Below are 22155 nucleotides of genomic sequence, written 5' to 3'. Positions count from 1 at the left end.
TTCCTGGGGTGCCTGGGTGGCTCAGTCATTAAGCGTCTGCCTTCGTCTCAGGGCATGAGCCTGGGGTCCTGGGATCAAGCCCGGCATCGGGCTCCCTGCTCAGCAGGAAGCCTGCTTCTCCCTCTCCCACTCCCCCTGCTTGTGTTCCTGCTCTCACTGTCTCTCTCTGTCAAATAAATAAATAAAATCCTGTAAAAAAAGAACTCAGCCTTCTGACTCAGCCTCAAGGCACACAGGGCCAGGCCCTCAACAGAGGGTCAACTCTCTGTCACCTTGTGTCCAAGAAACAGCACGGGAAATGCTCGGCAAAGAGATGAGGAGAGCGCACAGTGAGACAGGGCAAGGTGAGGGTATGCTGTCTTTCAAGGCGCTGCGCGAAGGACAATATTTTCTAAGACTGGGGCCTTGTGTAAAACTCCAGCTGGTGCCATTAGGACCAAGAAGGGGCCGTCTGGGAATCATCAGTCACTTGTTCTCTTTGCTAGCTGCTGCCCTGAAGTCCTAGACCCCCACAGCTAATAAAGAAACACCCAGAACACTGAAGGTGGTAAAAAGTAGCCTGCCCTTCCTCATCTTCTACCAAAGATGTCCAGGAAAAATGAGTTGCAAAAGCTGTCTGCAACTCATTCTTCTGGCCACTCTCTGCAGCTGCCTGCCCTGCACCCCACCCCCCACCCCAGGCTGGCTACCACCTGGGCAATGGATCCCCTGCATATCAACACCAGAATCTGGCAGGGTGACAATTCGTCACCCAGTGTGGATGCTGCTCTCTGAGTGAGCACAGCGTGCTGATAAATAAGAGGCATCCTTGGAGCAAGGCTGACCCCCCACAACACAATCCCCCAACGAGACCAGGGTGCCAGCAAGGAAACTGGAACAAGTTAAGGTCCCTACCTGATGAGCAAACCAGTGTCAGCGAGGACAGCGTGGAAGCTCTGTTCCTCAGCATTACAGAACGGGGAATTCAGAATGAGAGCAAACTCCACTTCCTACCTGCCCTTGTGATCTTGGGCCAGCTACCCAAACCGTCCCAGCCTCAGTTTCTTCATCTGCAAAATGGGGCTAAGAACAGAAACTACCTGATGGAGAACTGGGAAGCTTATATAATACAAGTAAATTGCTTTGCCTGAATTGACGGCGCCTGAAACATTGTTAATACACAGTAAGTGCCGATGGCTATTACTATCCTCATTTTCATCCTTGTTGCAAGTTATCCCATCATAGGACAAACAGCAATAGCTGCCAAACCTACCCTTTATTGAGACTTTAGTGCTCTAAGCATCAGCCCCTGTGCTGGGAAACGTACACCCGTTCCTCATTTTGTCCTCACTACATCCTTGCCAGGTTAAAACTGACTCAGGGGGTTCAGTGAGGGCCCAACGAAATGTCAGCAACCACTTAGTCACTGTGCTCCCCAAATCACTTCCACCAGCCGGTAATGAATGATGATGAGTCATCACTCCTTCCCATCTAGACAGTATATTTTCATTCTGAAGAAGACTCTTTATTGGGACTTATAGCAGCAGCCTGATACCCTATAAGGAACCACCAGCACACAGCTTGTTGGACCAGAATTGGTCCATGGGTAGAGGGCATCCAATCAGACACCATCTGGGCCATGCGGCATGCCCCGATGAAACCCAGAATAAATGCAGCGAGGGTGGGGAGATCAGTCCATTGTTCTCTATTTCTTTGGGAGGTAGGTTCACTCCTGAGTCACCACCTTCCCCACTGAGCAGTAGGGTTTAATAACTTGTGTTCTGTCCACAGTTAGCCTTAGAGAAATGGTCCTCTGTAAGCTGGGGCTCCTGCCACTCCCCTCCCTCCCCCTGCTTGTCACTCCCAGATGAGGAACGTAGGGTAAGCCCAAGGAGGTGAAGGCTGGGCACCCTGAAGGTCTGAATCTCTGCCACTCTACAGCCATATCTGTCTGATGCTGTCCCCAGGCAACCCCAGCAAGGGCAACAAGATGGTGGATCACCAGCCATGGCCAGAACTAACAGTGACAACGGGGCAGACAGACCCAGCCCGGTAGGGACGCAGTTTCAGGGACTCCCTCCACTGGGTCACGGGGAGGAAGGCTGGCACCAGGACCCAAAGGCAGAAAGGTCTCTTCTGAAGCTCAGAGTAGGGGGAGAACAGGACTATTACAAGCGAGGGGGAACCAGAGCCTGCCCCATGTGTCCTCCCAACCACCCCAGCCCAGAGTCCTCAAACCAGCACTCTAAGTGGTCAAAAGATTTGCCCAGGAAAAGCTCACCGGGTTCGCCTTAGAATCACAGAGTTTCTAAGCTCTGGACTGGACCCTTGTGGAGTCTTTTATTATACAATTGGGGAAACTGAGACCCAGGGAGAGAAAGGAATTCGCTTCACCAAAGAGCGGGGATGCAGGCTAGAGCTGGATCGGGATTCAAGCCCTCCGTGCGGGCAAGACCATTTGCCCTTTTGAGCCTCAGCTTCCTTATCTATAGAATGGGAATGAGAACGCCTGCCCCAATGTTTTGTTTGTGGTGAGTTTTAACTGTGACAAGGCGGGGACAGAGGTCTCCACGGCAGCATCACAGAGACTCTAACAGACAGCTTCTCATTTCCTAACCTGGAGTCGATTCTACTGGGCTGCCCTCTGTTTCTGTCATTTATTAGGATCAATGGAAATGGAACTGGTCCGTGGAATTCCAGCTAATATTTGGGGTACATCCTCATTCTCCTACTGAGACTCAAATGTGACTTTTCTCCCTTATGGAAGATCAGAGGGCGACCTCTGCCTCCAAGGACAAGGACGGTCCAAAGAGGCAACAGTGCTTCTCCGGCCTCTTAGTGCTAAGGGCCGATTTTCATTAAGGACTTTGTTCCTGCCCCCAGGCAAGGGGAGAAGCCTCCCCTCTCCCATGGAGACCAGAGCAGGCAGGAAAAGTTGGGAGCCACAGTGACTCCTCATAAAACTTTCTGGCAGGAGAGGAAGGGTCTACACGTGCAAGTCTGTGGTTTTTTAAGCAAGCTGAAGATGTTTGTATCCTGGACAGAGCTAAAGTGCAGACCTGTGGTCCAGCCCCCAGAGATGGCGAAGCCCAGAGACAGAGGGCTGCTGGAGGCAGCCCCCCCGGCCTCATGCCAAGGTAAATTCCAAGCACTCTTAGGACCATGGGGAAGCGTGGGGGAGGGGGTGAACTGAAAGGCATTTACCCACAGCCCCCAAACTTATCAGAAAGTCAGAGGATGTAAACACAGCCAGGGAAAAGGAGCTAATTAACATCGTCATGACAGCTACTATGTATCAAGCACTTATTATGTACCAGGCCTTGTGCAGATGACTTGATGTGGAGGAGCCCATCTAATCCTCACAACCCCCTACTGAGGGCATCTATTGTGAGCCCCATTTTACAGATGAAGACACCTCAGTGTCTTCACCGTCAGAAAGGGCTCTGCACTTGCATGGGGTCAGGCACGCTGCTCAAAAAGACACAGAGCTGGGACTGGCCCCTGGCGTCTCCCTCTCAGGCTGGGACATCCTGCCTCACCCACTGCTATGACACATTTAATACGTCATCAGCCCCCTTGTCCTTGTCTGGGCTCCCAAGCCACCCTCTGACAGCCACACAGGCCCACCCCACAGTGTAGTTCTGGTTTCTCTGACAGTGATTTCTCTCGACAAATTAATAAATTGGCCTTCTAGTGTTGATATGTGTCATGAGTGCTATTTTAGTCCGCTCGATTCAGGGCCCGCGCCCCCAGGGCACTGAGACCAGCCAGGCTCTGGAACTTCTCCTAACTGACGTCCACACAGGTCTCTTCTGGTTCTGGACCCTCGGCTGATTCCTGCAGTGGCTGCATCATGCACGTGTGTGGACCGAGCTCACCATGCCCCTCAGGCCAACCATCCAGCGGAGGAAGGCAGAGCTTCTGAGCCCAACAGTCTTGACACCGGACACCGCGTTGGAGGTTATATGTGTGTGCAATTTCCCAGGGAGAGAAATAATAGATTTCATGAAATTTTCAAAGGGTCCACAGCCTCCCTAAAAAAAGTTCAAAAACCCTCATGTGAAGGTAAAGAATAGAACCCACATGTAGAGAAAGGCTCCCTGCTGAAGAGCTGAGGGATCTTGGATCAAATCATGTGTGATGGTGAAGCTTATCCATTCTGGAGTTAGGAAGAACCAGCTTCAAACCTTGGCTCAATGACTCAACAGCTGTGTGAGTTTGCCAAGTTCTTTGATGACCCTAAGCCTCTGTTTCCTCATCTATACAATGGGAACAACTCACCTGCACAATGGCTTGTTGCAGGAACCAAATGAGGTCATGCGTGTGGGTGATGAACATGAACAGGTGTCCAGTAAACACTGCTTATCATTTATCAGAGCAACAACCTGATTACCCCATGGCTGTGTTGGGGGCCCGGGGTTATTTCCTTCCTGTTCCAGCAGTCCCCCCCCCCAAATTCCCAGTCCATTAAAAGTCAGTGTCTTTTTTCAGGGGCTCCCCTCTGACCACATCTGAACCTGTTCAGCAAAACGGGCCTCTGGGCAGACAAGATGAAATGTCTTCTGAAACCTCAAGCCCTTGATCACCAGAAAGTTCCATTTCTACTCCGAGTAATAACCACTTTGTCTCTAGCAGAAATTCGTGGGAGCAGAATGTAAAACACCCCAGGCCACGCTCAGCCCAGTTTGAACCCAAATCCATCTTTGAAATGAAAGGTGATACGTGTTGACCCGAGTGGGGGAAAAAAATTACAAAATTTAATCATAGATGCCTGATCCACAGCGGCCCAAGAAAAATCCTGTGACCGGGCAACTGAGAAGCAGAGAGAAAAAGCTGATGTTTCCTTTCATGCCCTGCATGCTTGCTTTTCTCTGTCATCCCTACACACCTGCAGGCAAAAAGGGTAGGAACGTGGGACCAGTGACAACAGCCAGTCAACCTCCCAGTGCTAATCATGCCCCTTCCCTTCGAAACCATCGAAACCATCCAGAGGGGCGGGAGTGGCGCAGGTGGGAGGCGGAGGTCCCCGTTCAAAGCATCTCATGAGCATTTCTTGAGCGAGAACAGGGAGCGTGCACCTGGCCGACAAGAAGGTGACTTACTTGCAGAGAAGTTGGCCTCGGTGTGGACAGGAGGGGTGGAGGGCAGGAAAGGTGCGTGTCCCACAAAGAAGGAGCGGAGGGAGCGCTCCGACAGGAGCGGGGAGCGCTGCTGAGAGGGAATGTTCTCGCAGCTGCCCACGCTGCTGTGAATCTTGAGGTTCAAGGGCTTGCTTTTCTTCTTGGCTCTGAAAGAGAGACAGAAGAAGAAGAGAGGGACATGTATCCATAAGTGCACACAGAATGAGAGCTGGCAGACCCAATCTCGTTAACATGGCGCCAATGTCCACTCCCCACACTGACCTGGCCCTATTGCGGCTTCTGCATCCCCCCCTCCCTGAGCTCCAGCCAGGGTTCTGTGCTGTTTCTCACCTGCAACCCTTTGCTGGTGCTGTCCCCGCAGCCCGGAATAGCCCTCCTCTTCCCTGCCTGCTTAATCCCCATCTGTCTGACTCCGCTCTGGTGTCCTCTCCTCCAGGAAGCCTTCCCAGATACTCCCTTCCCTCCTTGCCTGGGTTGGGTGTTCCTCTTCAATTCGTCTACAGTATTCTGAGTGTATCCCTGCAGCTGTACTCTCCTATTTTCCCAAGTTTATTCTTTTAGTTTTTGTTTCACAAGTGAACTGTGGGTCTTTTAGGGCAATGATTCTGTGTTGTTCATTTCCCTGTTCTTGGCAATTAGCACAGAACCGGGCACACAGTAGGTGCCTATTAAATGACCAATCTGGATTATGACTGGCACTTAATCGCGCTGCACTCTAATTCCTTGAGGGCAGGAACCCTGTGGTTTTCGTGGCTGAATCTCTCAGCCCCTGGCTTGGCACCAGCTGAATGGAATGAACCACTGGAGCAGCTTTGGAAACACTTCTCCCTTTCCCTAGGAGCTTAGGTGATCAGTTTAAGAGAGTGTGATTAGAACAGCATCCCAAACCAGCCACTCTGCCCTCCCCCCACCTGCCCCCCACCTCCTTGTACCACCCCATTCAGGTCTGGCCCCGGAGTTGGGCGCCACCTTGTGGCCAAAGTGGACCCTCCTTGCAAATGTTCTCCCTTCTAGACGGAGAGCCCAGGAAGGTGCCTTAATTAAAGACTGGAGGCCTCCCACACACGCAGCCTAAAAGTCACCCTCTTCAGGAGGCCTGCTGCCCATCAGCTTTCAGGAATCCAAGTGCACCTGTGGAGTCGTTCCCTCGCAGGGCTTGGGCTGGCAGCCCTGCTTATTATATCCCTAGGGGTCCGCAGCAAGGCCCAGGAAGGTACCTTCCCTTATAGCCGCACACGTTAGCTGGCTCTCCCTGCCCATGGCTGGAGAAGAGAGGGAAACAAGGGAGCGGCATTTCATTCCATAAGAGCCTCCAGGGTTGGAGATTCAGAGAGGCATCTACACCGAGGCAGGAGAATTTTATAGTCAGACTCGCCAACTTTGGGGTCCGGGAGCCCGGGGCTCAGGTCCTGACCGGGACCTCAGGCCAGTGGTCTCATCTCTGTGCCTCAGTTTCCTCACCTGGATAATGGGGAAAATCACAGCACCCAACTAAGAAGGATTCTGTGACAGTTCTAGGAGATAAGATGCTTGGCACAGGGCCAGGCACAGAGTGAGGGTTCAGGTGACCCGTCAACATCACTAGGAGCAGGTTAAACTGGGTGTCTGTATAGCATAGAATTAGCCTGGAAGAAGCCAAAAGTTGAAGCCAAGCCATGCTTTTCACCCGAAACATCAAGCAACTCTCAACCCACCACTACCCTTGGCAGATGAATAGGATGCAGTCATACCCTCTGGCAATAGATACCATCATTATTTCCAAAACACTGACGGGAGCCTTGAGGCACTGGGCCACCCGATGAAAAGGCCAGATTCCTTGTATATGGAGAACCAAGTCCAACTCAGCACAAGTTTAACAGTAGCTCAGTGACTGCAGAGAGTCAATTTGCTTTACTAACTCAGGACCAGAGATGGAGCAGAGAAGGGGTGTATATAAATAAATGTTAGTTGGACAGATGCATGGATAAAAAGCTGGATGGACAGATGGATAGATGGAAGGATGAATGGATGGATGGATGAAAAAGGAGATGGGTGGATGGATGGAAAGAAGGAAGGAGGGAAGGGAGGGAAAAAGGAAGGTAGGAGAGGTGGAAGGGTGGACGGAAGATGGATGATGAAAAGGACAAAGAATGGATAGATGGATGAATGGATAAAGAGCTGGATCAGAGGATGGATGGATGGATGGATGGATGGATGGATGGATGGATGGATGGTTGGATGGATGGACGGACGGATGGGTGGATGGACGGATGGACGAATGGATGGATGGATGGATGGATGGGTGGATGGACGGATGGATGGACGGATGGGTGGATGGACGGATGGACGGATGGACGAATGGATGGATGGATGGGTGGATGGACGGATGGACGGGTGGGTGGATGGATGGATGGACGAATGGATGGATGGATGGATGGATGGACGGACGGATGGATGGGTGGGTGGATAGACGGATGGACGGATGGATGGGTGGGTGGATAGACGGATGGACGGATGGGTGGATGGATGGATGGATGGACGGATGGACGGATGGGTGGATGGATGGATGGACAGATGGATGGATGGGTGGATAGACGGATGGATGGATGGATGGATGGATGGATGGATGGATGGATGAGTGGATGGATGAATGGATGGGTGAAAAGGTTGAAGGACAGAAGGATGATGGATGGTTGGAGAGGTAGATATAAGAAAAAAAAGAGGATGGGAGAATAAAAAGACAGACAAGAGGAAAAGAGGGTAGGAAAAAGAGAAAGTGGAGGATGAATGGCTATTTGATCAGAGTAGGTGGCACGAAATCATACACCACTTCTTGCCCACCAAGGAAGTCTTCATGGACAGAACGTGGGATTCACCTTTACCATCTGCCCTCATTACCCAGCATGCTCAAAGGAGAAAACAGACACAAATGACTGTGTCCAATGACTGTGACTGTGTAAGATTCAGTGCATATTTTGCAGTACATCCTGCAGGTGTAATTAAAAAGAACATCTCTCCATGATCACAGGATATTAGAAATCTATCACATAAATCTCTTCCCTGGAATCAGGGCCAATTCTGGGGAAAGCAGCAAAATGAGGAGACACGAAGTATCGGCAGGGGCAGCTCCATCCTTCGGGGCCGTATGAGCCCCGGGTGGACCGTGCTGCTCTCTCGACAGGTGGGCAAGTCAGAGCTCCCCGACATGGCAGGCTGTGCTGAGAGTAGTCCCAGAGCTGGGCTCAGCTGAGGCTGCGCATCCATGGCAGGAAGACACCCAGCTCAGGAGCCATCATCTGTGCTTAGGGAAAATGCACATTGTTTTACGGGGTACAGCAAAGGATTATTCATTCCAGGGTTGAATTCAGAACAACTTCCTGAAGCCTAATTTGCAGAGAATATGTCTGAACTAAAAGGATCCCGAGAACCCTTACTTCTTCAACTGGTTCATCACTCTCCATCTCCAGCCTTCAAGCTCTGGTCCCCACTTCCGTCCCTCATTTCAGCTGGCGCCGCCACTGGACCTGAATCAGACCCCCAATCCCACTTTCTTTTTTTTTCACTTTTAAAAAATTTTTTATTTTCTTTACTTTTCATTTACACTGAGGTAAAATTCAGATGATATGTATTAACCACGTTGAAGTGAACAATTCAGTGGCATTAAGTACATTCACGATGTTGTGAAACACCATCTCTATCTAGTTCCAAAATATTTCATCACCCCAAAACAAAACCCTGTACCCACTAAGCAATTCCTCTCCATGCCCTTCCCTTCCCTATCCGGGCTGGATATTTCATATAAATGGAATTATACAATATGGGAACTTCGGGGTCTGGCTTCTTTCGCCAAACCTAATGTTTTTGAGGTTCATCCAAGTGGTAACAATGTATCAAAACTTCAATCCTTTTTATGGTTGAATAATCCCATCCCACTTTTGATTCTTTATAATCTATCCCCAGGCACCAAGGTGATGTTTTAAAAAGCATACACTGTATCATGTCACTCCCCTGCTTAAAAACTCCCAAAGGTTTCCTTTCAAAAGCTTCAAGGGACCCTCAAGGATCACTATCTGGAGAACTTCTTGTATTATCATCACTTTGTCACCCTCTGACTCTAGCCACTCTGGTCATCTTTCTGATTTTTTACCATACCAAATTCTCATCTACCTCAGGATCTTTGCACATGCTATTCCTTCTGCCAGGAACACCATTTCCCATCCTATTAGTGGGGACCTAATTTAGGCATCACTTCCTTAGAGGCACAGTCCTCAACCTTCAGAACTAGTCAGATCTCCAGGTTACATGCATTCCCAGCACTATCTGCTTTTCCTTCACAAAATGCATCCCAGTTGGAATTCTGCTTTTACTTATGTGGTTGCTGAGTGAATGTCTGTCTCCCGCTTGGTTTGTGCCCACTACACATGGGATGGGCCTGTATCCCAGCAACTAACACAAAGCAGGCAACCCACAGTTGCAGAGCCAAGACCAGAAGCTAGGTCTATAGACTCCCACCCAAGCCCATGTCCTCCAACTCAAGCAAAAACAACCTGGTGTCATCTGTCTTGGGAGAATTCTAAAGGAAATGTAGCCCAGTTTTGATCTGCAAGTCAGGAAGGCTGGTTTGGCAGCATCTTCTCAGTTCATTCCAGCTATGCGCCCCTTGAGGGCAGAGACACACCTGATTTCTTTTGCCAGCCCCTGGCCACCCCCAGCCTTGGTCTGGCAGACAGACAGCTCTGCACTCTAGGCTTCTGATCAATGCCCATTTGCCACCTCTCCCTCAGAGCCTTGGTAGCAAAGATCGCTGTGGGGGGTCCCAAACTGATGATTAGTCTTTGCACCACTTTCTCTTCCAAAAGCTTGCTGGGCGTTGAGTCAAGCAGAGCCGCTGGCTCATGTGGCCTGTTTACCCTCAGCTTCCCCACATGTGGGGTTGTGTCCCCTTGAACTCCGATGCTTCATCCGGCCATAAACTTCAGCATCTCATTAATGGTGTCTGGAGCATCTGGCCCAGCCAATTGGGAGGAAATGACAGACCTGGGGGCAGGCAAGCTCCTCGAAAGCGTGGCTGGAGGACAGGCCCAGCACATATTCTCGCACACCCAGCAACCTTGTCCCCAAACAGGAAAAGATGCCCCCGGCCCTACACGGGGCTGTGTGAGCTGTCCGAGCTGTCCCTCCCTCTCAAACGGGGCCATTGCTATCCTTCACAGTTGACACGATCTGATTACCCAAAATGAGGCCTCCGGGCAAGACCCTTTTCAAAACCAAAGAATAGCACCACGTTCTTGGGTGGGGAGAGGGCAGGGGATACGCACAGAGCCCAGGGAAGGAGAAGGTTTGGAAAAGCAAAGGGCCTGGTAAGTCTAACACCAGGAGAATGTTTAGTAGAATCTGCTCTGCTCCTTGACCACAGGCTACAACCCTCATTTCTGGCTCAAACACACCCCAAGCATGGCATTTAATCCACCCAAGCACTGGCAAAAAGGAAGCATGAGTGGGTCAGACACCGTAAGCTGCACTTCCCCAGTGTGGACGAATATGCAATGCTTTCAGATGAGACACAGGTGAAATTTTTGTATCTTAATAGTTAAAATTTGAAAAACAAACTTGCATCTCAACTCCATGGCCTCACAGCAACAATTTCCTTGTATACAGCTTTATGGGAAATATACTAAGAAGGAAATGAAGATGACACAGAAGGAGAAAGAGAAGAAAAAGGAACAGAGGGGGGAGAGGAAGAGACGTTGATCGAAAAACATGTTAATTCCAGTACAGGTCCCACCAGAATGGCTAAAAATAGAGTTGACAGTACCAAATGTTGACAAGAAGAGAGAGCAAGCCGAATCCCCCCCCCCCAAATTCTGGTGAGATTGCAAACCCGTTCAACCACACCCTCTGACCCAAAAATTTGGTATGTACCCCTGGGTGTGTACCCGACCAAAATGAGTGCACCCATGTCCACAAAACAACCCATGCAAGAATGTTCATGGCAACGTTATTCATACGGCCAAACACTGGGATTAGTCTCAATGTCCGTCAATAACAGAAAGGATAAATAAGGCATAGTATATTCATACAATTGATTACTGCATGGCAACAAAAAAGAGAAAACTCTGGCTAGACTATAACATGGCAGAATTTCAATGGTATAGTGTCGGGCCAAGGAAACCAGCCACAAAAGAGCTACTGTACTATATGACTCTATTTACATGAAGTTCAAGAACAGGCAAAATTAATCTATGCTAGAGGGGCCAGAAGGGTGATTTTCTTTGAGTAGGTTATTGACTGGAATGAGACCCAAGAAGCCTTCTGGGAGCTGGACATGTCTTCAGTCTTGATTGTGTGTGATTACATGCATATCGTGATATATACAAATTCATCAAACCAGACACAAACATTGTGCGCTTCACTTCTGAATGAAAGTTATGTCTTACAAAAGGTTTCTTAAAACAATACTAAAATGGGGGCGCTTGGGTGGCTCAGTCAGTTAAGCATCTGCCTTCAGCTCAGGTCATGATCTCGGGGTCCTGGGATCGAGCCCTGTGTTGGGCTCCCTGCTCAGTGGGGAGTCTGCTTCCACCTCTGCTCCTCCCTGTGATCACGCTGTCTCTTTCCCTCTCTCTCTCTCATCGCTCTCTCTCTCAAATAAATAAATAAAATCTTTAAAATATATATAAAAGCGGGCAAAGGACTGGAATAGACATTTCTCCAAAGAAGATATATACACCTAGCCATGAAGCACATGAAAAGATGCTCCACATCATTGGTCATTAGGGAAATGCAAATCAAAATCACAATGAGATATCACTTCATACCCACTAGGACGGCCATGATCAAGAAGTCAAAAACAGAACAAGGGTTGACAAGGATGTGAAGTAACCAGAACCTTGCACATTGCTGGTGGGATTGTAAAGTGGTGCAGCCACATTGGAAACATCAGCATATGACCCAGCAATTCCACTCTGATATCTATACCAAGAACTGAAACCAGGTGTTCAAACAAAAACTGTACGCAACATTTATAGCAGCATTATTCACAAGAGTCAAAAGGTGAAAACAACCCAAATGTCCATCAACAAATGAATGGATAAACAAACTGTGGTCTATCCATACAATGGAATATGATTCAGGATTATGAAGCACTGATTCATGCTACAATGTGGATGAACCTCCAAAACGTTAGCTAAGTGGAAAACACACACACACACACACACACACGTATGCGCAAACACACAAAGCCACACGTTACGATTCCGTTTAGATGAAATATCCAGAATAGGCAAATCCACAGAGACGGTAAGCAGATTAGTGGTTGGCCAGGTCTGGGGGCAGGAGGGGGACTAAGAAGTGACTGTTTAATGGGTCTGGGGTTCCTATCTGTGGTGATGAAAATGTTCTAGAACTGGATAGTGGTGATAGTTGCACAAAGCTATGAATGTACTCAATGCCACTAAATCGTACACTTCAAAATGGTTAAAATGGTAAATTTTATGCTGTAGGTATTTTTCTACAATTAGAAAAATAATATAATAGTAACACAGGAACTAGATCTCACCTCCTTACTAGCTGTGTGACCTTCATGAAGTCACTTAACCTCTCTGAACCTCGATGTCCTCACCTGTAAAACTGTATAATAATTCCTCTATCTCACAAGATTGTATGAAGATCCAATGAAATAATGTCCTTTGAGTGCCTGAGAGAGCGTCTGGCACCTGCTAGGTAATAGTCTTTCCTGCGATGGTCCCTTGCCAAGATATTTCCTTTCCTCTAGACAAACTGAGGCTCTTTATGGGCAAAGATGATGTGAAAGTCAGGCTCAAAATCAAGAGAAAGGGGACAAGCATCCATGAAGAGGACCAAAGAATTCCTCTTCATCCTGGACATCTTGCTTCATAAGAAACACACAAAGGTCTGTGGACCACACTGACCGGGAAAGAAGGCTGCCCATCCCTGGGATGCGGTGATGACCAGGCTGGGCAGGCAATGAAGCCTTTCTGGAAGAAGAAAAGTTACAACAGGATTTTCAAAGTCATCCAGAGAAAAGATTTGGCAAGGAATGCTTGCTCAAAGCACCCCTTTCCCCTCCCTCTGTCTCCCTAAGACAAGAAAAATACAGCAAAACAAAAATTGGCTTAATTCCAAAAACTAATCCAGTAACTATCACTAGGACAATAAGGTGCTTGGATTCTAGCAGTGAAGGAGGTAGACAAGAGCCATGCTCTTGCCTGGGCTGGCATCCTGGTGGTGGGTGGAAACAGACAAACGCATAAAGCAGTAAGGAAATACTGGAGAATAAGAGGAGCTTCGTGGAGAATTAAAATCGGGTGATGTGGTCATGAGTGGGTGGTAAGGCCTTCCTGGGGACACGGCATTTAGACTGAGAACTGAATGTCAAAGAAGCCAGATTTGCAAAGATCTGGAGGGACAGGGGACCAGGCAGTGAGGCAAAGTCAATGCTGGGGAGTCCAAGGCCAGGGCAGGTCAACTTAAAGTGAGCAGGAAGAGAGGGAAGGCGGGATCAGGGGCGGGACCAGATCACTGTGATCAACCAGTGCTTGCCCCTGTAGGGAGGCGGGTTTTTTTAAGAGCAGTGGGCACCTGCTGGCAGGTTTTAAGAAGGAAGATGACAAAACCTAATTCTATTCTTGAAAGACCACTCTGCCAATGCGTAGAGAGTTGACCATCGTGCGGGCAAGAATGGGATTCTGGGGGGCGCCTGGGTGGCTCAGTTGGTTAAGCGACTGCCTTCGGCTCAGGTCATGATCCTGGAGTCCCGCATCGGGCTCCCTGCTCAGCAAGGAGTCTGCTTCTCCCTCTGACCCTCTTCCCTCTCGTGCTCTCTACCTCTCATTCTCTCTCTCAAATAAATAAATAAAATCTTTAAAAAAAAAAAATGGGATTCTGGGATTCTGGAGAGGAGGCTGTGGCCGTCACCTAGATAAAAATGGTGGTGGTGGCGTGGACCAAGTTCTGGACATCAGAGGGGGAGGAAAAGGAAGCATCTGGAACACAGCTCTCCCAGGACTTGCTGCCAACAGTGTGGTAGGGTGAGAGGAAGAGACATCTGAGGTTTCCTAAATTGGTGCGCCCTGTAGGTGCCCAGTCTTAGTTGGGTACTCTCCCCTGTATGGAAACATTCTGGAAGGGTACACAAGAGGCTGTTACTTTTAGGCTTTGAACTTAGTAACCACTGGAACTGAGTACCAGGTGTATTCTTTGATAATAATAAAACATCATTGTAAAATGACATGCAGTATTTTGGGCTTGAATTTTTTCTCTTTATTTTATTAAAACAAAACCAAAAAAAAAAAAACAACCCTCTAGAAAACAGAGGTACAGACATGGAATAAAGTGGTCAATCGTTATTTAATATTACAATGATGTCTCATTTTTTGAGTAAGTTTTAAATTGAAAATCAAATTTGAGAGGGATTTTGTTTCCCAAATGGCTTCTATCAGTCACTTGGTAACTGGTATCTCAGATTTAGTTGACAGATATAAAAATGCGGTCATTTATAGATTCCTAGAAATTAAACATATGTATATGTTTCATTATATATATATAATATTTTATATAAGCATACATATGTATAGTACATAGCATATAGTGTATATACTATATTACAGTAGAGTATTATATACGTAAATTTATATATAATATATATTCAAGTATAATATATAATATAGTACTTATTATATTTATGTGTACACACTTATATATTTATATATTATATAATAGTATAATATATAGCATATTATATATTCATGTATATAAATTTATATACGTATTATAGTGTGTGGTTAAATATATGTTATATATAAATGTATGTACTTAAAAAATATGCAAAATAGCTTAAGAATAGATACGTGGTATGTCTTTTTAAGATTAAATTTTGCTCAGTAACAGATCAGCTCTCGATATCAAACAGACCTTCTACTAAGACTTGATTGGGAAAAGAGCAAATTGTTCCACATATATATACATACATATATATATATACACACACACAATATGTATATATGTATAATATATACACTATATATATGTAGTGTTCCTCTATATACAGTGTATATATATTGTATTCCTCTATGTACACCATGTATATATATTGTATTCCTCTATGTACACCATGAATATATATTGTATTCCTCTATGTACACCATGTATATATATTGTATTCCTCTATGTACACCATGTATATATATTGTATTCCTCTATGTACACCATGTATATATACTGTATTCCTCTATATACACTATATATTGTATTCCACTATGTACATTATATATGTGTGTGTGTGTATGTGTATATATATATATATATATTCATTCCTCTCTTGTGCACTAAGACACCACTTCAGATCCTCACAGGGTATGAGAGAGGAAGAAGGAATGAGAGAGGACAGGAAAAATGTTCTAATGCAGAAGTCAGTGACATTTTTTCTGTAAGAAGCCTCTGCAAGTCTTATGTTCTCTGCCGAAACTACTCAGCCCCACCGATGCGGCACAAGATCAGCCCAAGACAACGTGTGCATGAATGGATGTGGCAGATTCCAGTAAAACATCTACAGAAATCGGCGGTGGGCTGAATTCGTTCCTCACGCTCTAGCCTGCCAACCCCTGTGCTAGTAGGATCTGGACTTACCTAAAAGTAGGAAACGTGAAGCAAACCACCCAAACCACACTGCATCCCCCTCCCCATCATCTGGCTCACCCCAAGAGCTGCCACCCCTGCCACCTGGGGCCCTTCCTTCCCCATCCTGCCCACACCTACACGTTTCTTCAAAGATCTGGCCCCTTTCTGGAGTACACGCTTGTTGTTCGGATGACTTGCTGAGTGTGGGCCCCTCCCACCCACGGAGGGGTCCTGTGCGACTTGTTCTCTGTGGATCCCCAGCACCCAGCACAGGACCTGGCGGACAGGGAGCCCAGTGGAAGTCTGTGTTTCCATTGCACCAGCACGTGCATGCTGGCGGGCTCCTCGTTCAGGGGAGGCGAGGAGGGGGCAGCCCTCCAGGACATCCACTTTTTCTCCATGCTGTATGGGGGGCGGCCAGGCCAGCACCCAACCCTACACAGTGATTTCTAATAGGAGGCATGTGCTGTATCTGGTGGCTGTGGCGGGGGCTCATCTGCAGGAGAGGTAAGCACCTGCGTTAGCCCACCTGGGATTGTGAATTCAGGACTCTCAGGACTTCTGGCATTGTCACCAAGATCTGCAGGGCTGAGACGCCGGGAGCAGGTGATGTGCTTGGGACACGCCATCTCACTGGAGGGAGCAACAATTAGAACCCGTTTTGCAGTTAAGGCAACTGGGGTTCCCAACAGTTAATGTACCCAGGTCACAACTCAATAAAGGCCTGGGGTGTGAACATAGATTGAACTGACTTCAAAGCCTGTTCTTAATGCCTCCATTAATTCGACTGTAAGAGCTGATTGCACACATTCCCATTTTACAGAGGTGCCTGTGCACGCTTGGGGTTGTGTAGGTTGTTGATTTCAGGGTTCACTGGGAAGAGCCCATCTTGTGCCTGTAAACCGGGCACCTTGCCACAAAGTTGCTCTCACCTAGTTCTTGACCTGCACATGGACAAGGCTGTCTTGGCCCATTATTATGGAATAATCTGGAAGCCCACAGCCTCCTCTCCAAGTGAATACCACTGCACAGCCCAGCCCGGCCTCCTCCCGCCCCATCTGAGCTCACCCAGACAGCCAACCTCACTTCTGCCTTCCAGGCCCGCTGATTTTTCTGCATCCCTGTGATTAGCGACTAATCTTATTTTTTTGTTCCCCAACCCATAAATCAGTTACAGACCAAATATTTACACAGGCCATCATTTCCGACTGAACCAGGGCTCTGACAGCCCTCATTATTAAAAAAGATGACTGATTTTGGGCAGAGATTTCACAAGCATGTGGCTGGATGTTTTCTTTTAGGCTTCCTTCCCCCCTCCTCTTGCCTGAAGAAAAGACAATTTCCAAGATAAATTGGCACAGAGGTCTGCTCTTGCTGTCTCCCCGGGGCCAGTGGGACATGGGCAGCCTCCATCAGCCCAATAAGTGATGACCAGCGCTGGCTTCATCCCACTTTCCTTGGCCTCCCCCTGGGCAGGGAGTCATTTGACTCAAAACATCCCCTAAGATCAGAACCCTGAAGGGAGACTGAGAGGAAAGTGTCCAGGAAGGGTGAATCAGCCACACCGCTCGCCTCCACCCAGGACACCCACCCTACTGGGTGACCCCGAGGGAGGCCATGTGTTGGGTGGATAAGATGACTGGGTGGAGAAAGCAGGAGGCTGATTTCCTGACCTCGCTCTGTCATTATTAGCAAGTCACTGTGGGCTTTGAGGCTGGTTTCCCCTCCTGTCTGAAGCAGGGATTTGCTGAGCCGTCTCTTTCTGTTCCAGGTATCTTGGCTCTAATTGTGACAGCTGCCGTTCATTGAGCCTTTACTATGTGCCTGGCCACGTGTTAAGTATTTATGGGCATTAGCTCATTTTATTTTTCAAGATGGGGGAAATCATCTCCAGGTGAAGAAACAGAGTCAGAACGGCTAAGCAAGTTATCCAAGGTTACACAGCCTATAAAAGGCAGAGAACCAGGATCTGAACTTAGTTCTGTCCGACCCCCGTGCTCACAGTCTTAAAACATACTGCAGCCTCCCTAGGACCTGGATTTGCTCCTGACATTGTGGCAAGGAAGCATGCTGTTATCTGGATTCTCAACATCCCAGACATCTCCATGTAAAATCATCCAGGGTCAGCATCCTAAGCAAAGGCAGAATTGACAATCGTCTGCTCAAGTGTTGAGCCAGCGAAGGGCCTTCTCTTGGTGAGCTGGAGTTGATTAGAAATATTTATTCGGGGGAACTGAGTATTTTGCCACCTATGGAGTACTTCAAAGAAACTCCTTTACCCTGAGGGAAATTAACTGGGAGTGAATCTTTACCGACATGCGTGAAGAGGCCCTATCTGTCAACCTGGTAGTTCTATGAGATTCCCACTGGAGGATCACGGCCTGTGAAACAGAAAACAGCATCTACCAGCTGTTGATGGCTCGGGAAGGATCCGCAATACTGGGGGCTAGCTGGGCGCCCCAGGCCAGTCGCTGAACCTGGCACGATCTCGGAGTCCTCACTTGTAAAATGAGGGCTGAGAGCAGACCATCCTTAAAAGCTCATCCATCCTCACTGCGATGATCCTGCAACGCGGCTCCCTTTCCTCCAGACTTACAGCGTGACCTTGGGCAGGTCAGAATCTATGAGGCTTCCAGTCTCCTTATTTATATGGTGGGATCACCTCTCCGGACCCTCCGTCTGCCCCTTGCTTCGGTGTGGGGGGCAAATGAGTCAGCATGTGATCCCAGCCGTGTGGGGTTTCCAATAAGTCATCCGTGACTGTCCTACAGTGACTCCAAGAAGTGAGTGTGAAACTCTTTTTCCATATGAGTGTGAAGAATTGTTGCCTGAAATCAGTGGGGGGTTTTTTTTTTTTGCTTCTTCAAACCAAGGCCTTTGACCTGCTTTCTCCTTTTTCATCCAACAGTGACTTGTTACGATACAAAGTTTGTTCATTTGGGGATAAAATAATATAGAGGATGGCCCTTTTGGGAACTGTAACTTGACATTCCCATCGAGAGTACTTATTCCTGCCCCGAAGGCTCATGTATTTAAAGATCTTAGCCAATGACCTGTAATGCTTCTTTACGGTGGGTTGTTTGTGACCATCCAGCATTCACCCCGCCACCCCTTTGAGGGAATTCTCTTTCTTCTGAGCACAGTCTTGTTGGGGGTGTCGACCAGGGGACAGATGCTACCCTCCCCAAGTCACCAGGTGCCAAGTCAGACCAGTAGGAATCTCCCTGGGAGCATGAATCGTGGCCGGCATGACAATGATGGGAAAAAATCTTTGAAGCTAAGTTAATCTACCAGTGGCTCCCCCCAAAACCCATCAAGCCATTCCTGCTGCTTAGAGCCCCCGGGATGCTCTGGACCCTGCTTCTTTCTGAGCTTTCCTGTCTATCCTAAGGGTTACCCTAGAATCTTCCACAGAAGTTCATTCTCTGCTTAAGCCAACCAGAGATGGCTTCTAGTTTTTGCAACCAAAGACCCTTAATGCATTCTTGAGACCTTTACTTAAGCTGGATTTCTCTCTTAAAAAAAGTTTACAGCTCAATGTTTCCCTAAGTCAGGCTAAGTACCCTCAGCTCTAGAGTTTCTCAAATCCTTTGATGTCAGGTAGGGCCCTGACCTCTGCATTTTAACAAGCTCTCTAGAAACACCTCCCCAATTCTGAGAACCTCTGCTCAGCTTGGTAAGTCTACATCGATGACAATTGCCTGCACTGTTACCGGTGGGTCTGGCACAGGCTGATGCTCTAGAACAAAATACCATTCCCATTGCTAGCATCTGCTCAGGCTCTCCACAGACTCAGGGACAAGGCTGAGAGTTGAGCCAGACCAGGGTTGGAGCACACCAGAAGAAAAGAGGTAATGGAGCAGCAAAGGACATTCTCTGAGCCACAGGGAAAACTGTGAAGCAGAAGAAAACTGTCAAGCAACACATATAGTATGAGCTCATTTATACAAACATAAATATGTATAAATACACTTACAAAATGTTTGAATGTATTTCCTATATAGTCGTATGATGTATTTAAGGTGTGGAAGGTGAAATAAAATGGAGTCATTCACATCAAAGGGTTTTAAAACGAAGCCAGGAGACCAACTAAGGAGGTGGGGCCTTATGCGCATCCTCACCAGGTAGAACCATGAACTTCTGAACTGGGCGAAACGGCAAATAGTCCAATGACTCAAGAGGAATACCTGCAACTTGCTACAGTAAGAGAACTTGCTTAGTGAAAGCCTTAGCAACCAATTACGTTCAGCCAAAATTTGTTTTCTGCCACCAACACCAATCAAAATTCTTTGAAAACAATGAACACAAGCATTCCTTTCTGCCTTTAAAACCCTTGACTTATGCTCCCTAGTGGGACACAAATTGGGTTGCTACTTGAACTTGTGCTCCCCAAATTGCAATCTTAGACCCCAAATAAATGCTTTTGTTTTATTTCAGTTCTACCTCTTTTTTTGTTTGATAAAGGCCACCAAAAAAAAAAAAAAGAAGAAGAAGAAGAAGAAGAACTGGAAGGGCTTCCACTGAGAAAAACAGTGGGAGGAAGGGGGCTGGGGAAACTTCCACATTTGACTCTGTGTGTGACTTTTTTACAAAAAAAAAAAAAAATGTCTACCATGAGTGTAATTGTGTGTAACTTGGAAGGAAGAAAAAAAGGAGGAGGAAGAGAAGTAAGACGGAGAGAAGAATGAATGAAGAGGAAGAGGAGGGAGGGAGGGAGGGAAATTAAGAAGGAAGGATGTGTTCCAATAAAACTTTATTTACAAAAACAGACGGGGGGGCCACAGTTGGCTCATGGGCCTTAGTGTTTTTTGTTGTTGTTTTTTAAAGATTTGATTTATTCATTTGCGAGAGAGACAGAGAGAGAACAAGCAGGGGGAGAGACAGAGGGAGGGGGAGAAGCAGACTCCCTGTTGAGCAAGAAGCCCGATGTGGGACTCGATCCCAGGACCCTGGGATCATGACCTGAGCCGAAGGCAGACGCTTAACCATCTGAGCCACCCAGGCGCCCTGGGCCTTACTTTTTGACCCCTGGTCTAGACTATCGACTCCAAGAGGGCAGGGTTGTGGCAGTTTGGTTCATCTGTCTCTATTGACCTGGAAAATGAACAATTCAACTATTTATTATCTTAAGCCTCTGACACGAGCACGTGTGTTACTTATTTAAACATCTTGAACTAATTGCTGCCAGCACACAGGTTAATTAAATGGCAGTGATCTCAAAAAAAAAAAAATGAAAAGAAATTCCATTCTCGTTCTCACATTATCACATCAAAGGGGTCTCATTCTGTGGTACTTTGCTGGCTTAGAAAAAGAAAAACAGGGCTGACGGCTTCGGCTCCACATCTAGAGAACTGTTTTCCAGATCCCGCCAGGCACAAAAGCTGGTCTGTGGTCACGCAGGTTCCCAGATCTGCAGGCAGATGTTTCCATCTCCAAGGAAACCGCATCTCGAAATGCCACGCAGTGTTTTCCAACCACCGGCAAACCGATTCTGATGCGGAGGAAAATCTGCAAACCCTCTTTCTCGAAAAGAGGAACAGGGCTTCCGGGAGGACCCGACATCACCTGGCGATGCTGCAAAGGTGACTTTCAAAAGAATCAGGGCTGCAGTTTTGAGGGGACGGGAGGAAAAATGGGAAGCTGTGCAAGTGGCTTTTTAAAGTAGAAAGAAAATTGCTACACTTTTGGACACTTTGTTCCACGGGGGCCCTGGGATCAAAGGCAATTGGTGTCTTAAGTGGCGGACTAGAGCAGCAATGTCAAAGGCAATCTTGAAGTCATTGGGAGGGGGCACCACCTGGAGTCTTACCGCGGCAAAGAAAGACTCCAGCAGTGGCCCCGCAGTCACCAGTCCTCACCTGGAGCCACAGGGCCCCAGGAAGCTGGAGAAGAGGCTCCCGTCTTCCTCCTGAATATGCAAAGCTGCCTGCCCTTGGGGGCTGCTGTCTACAGTGTGACTTCAGCATCCAGATGAATTATGCATCAGAGCGGCTTCACGGACTGACAGAGACAGACTGCTGCTCGCCCAAGGCCATGCTGGGTGCCAACAGAGCCATCCCATCAAGGTGTTTCAAGAGGCCCCTTCCTGTCCCTTGTTTGCTTGGGTGCAGAATCCCTATGCTGGGTGGCTGTCTCTCTCACTCTCCAGTGTCCGCACCAGATCTCTTGCGGGCTCAAAAGCATCTAGGAAGGTAGTATGCCCATACATACACGGGCCAAGCCATGAGCCACAAATGAGATTGAGAAGCAGGAAGCAGAATCAGGCTACTAAGAAGCTTTACCGCCTCTTGGGGTAAAGTGTGGGAGGTAGAGGACCAGGTCCCCATTGCACAGTTTGGGGAAGCTGCTTATCTAAGGGCCCACAGAGGTGGCATTCTACCCAGAGTCGGTGCTCACCCCCCTCTGCAGGTGCCACAGG

General features: G+C 47.8%; 1 protein-coding gene across 3 annotated transcripts in view; it reads right to left on the bottom strand.

Annotated features, from left to right (window-relative positions):
- KSR2 (kinase suppressor of ras 2) overlaps window positions 1–22155 on the bottom strand; it is a 426580-nt gene that overhangs the window by 196249 nt on the left and 208176 nt on the right. For all 3 annotated transcript variants that reach the window (XM_073881039.1, XM_073881037.1, XM_073881038.1), the window contains exon 5: window positions 5082–5266. In XM_073881039.1, coding sequence (XP_073737140.1) covers window positions 5082–5266 — 185 coding nt within the window. The remainder of the gene's footprint in view (window positions 1–5081; window positions 5267–22155) is intronic.

Source organism: Callorhinus ursinus, unplaced genomic scaffold (genome assembly GCF_003265705.2).
Source record: "Callorhinus ursinus isolate GAN/ISIS: 27379988/994484 unplaced genomic scaffold, GSC_fseal_2.0 scaffold41, whole genome shotgun sequence".
NCBI classification, from domain to species: Eukaryota; Metazoa; Chordata; class Mammalia; order Carnivora; family Otariidae; genus Callorhinus; species Callorhinus ursinus.
Note: the sequence above shows the minus strand (reverse complement) of the source record. Positions and strands in the feature narration are given on the sequence as shown.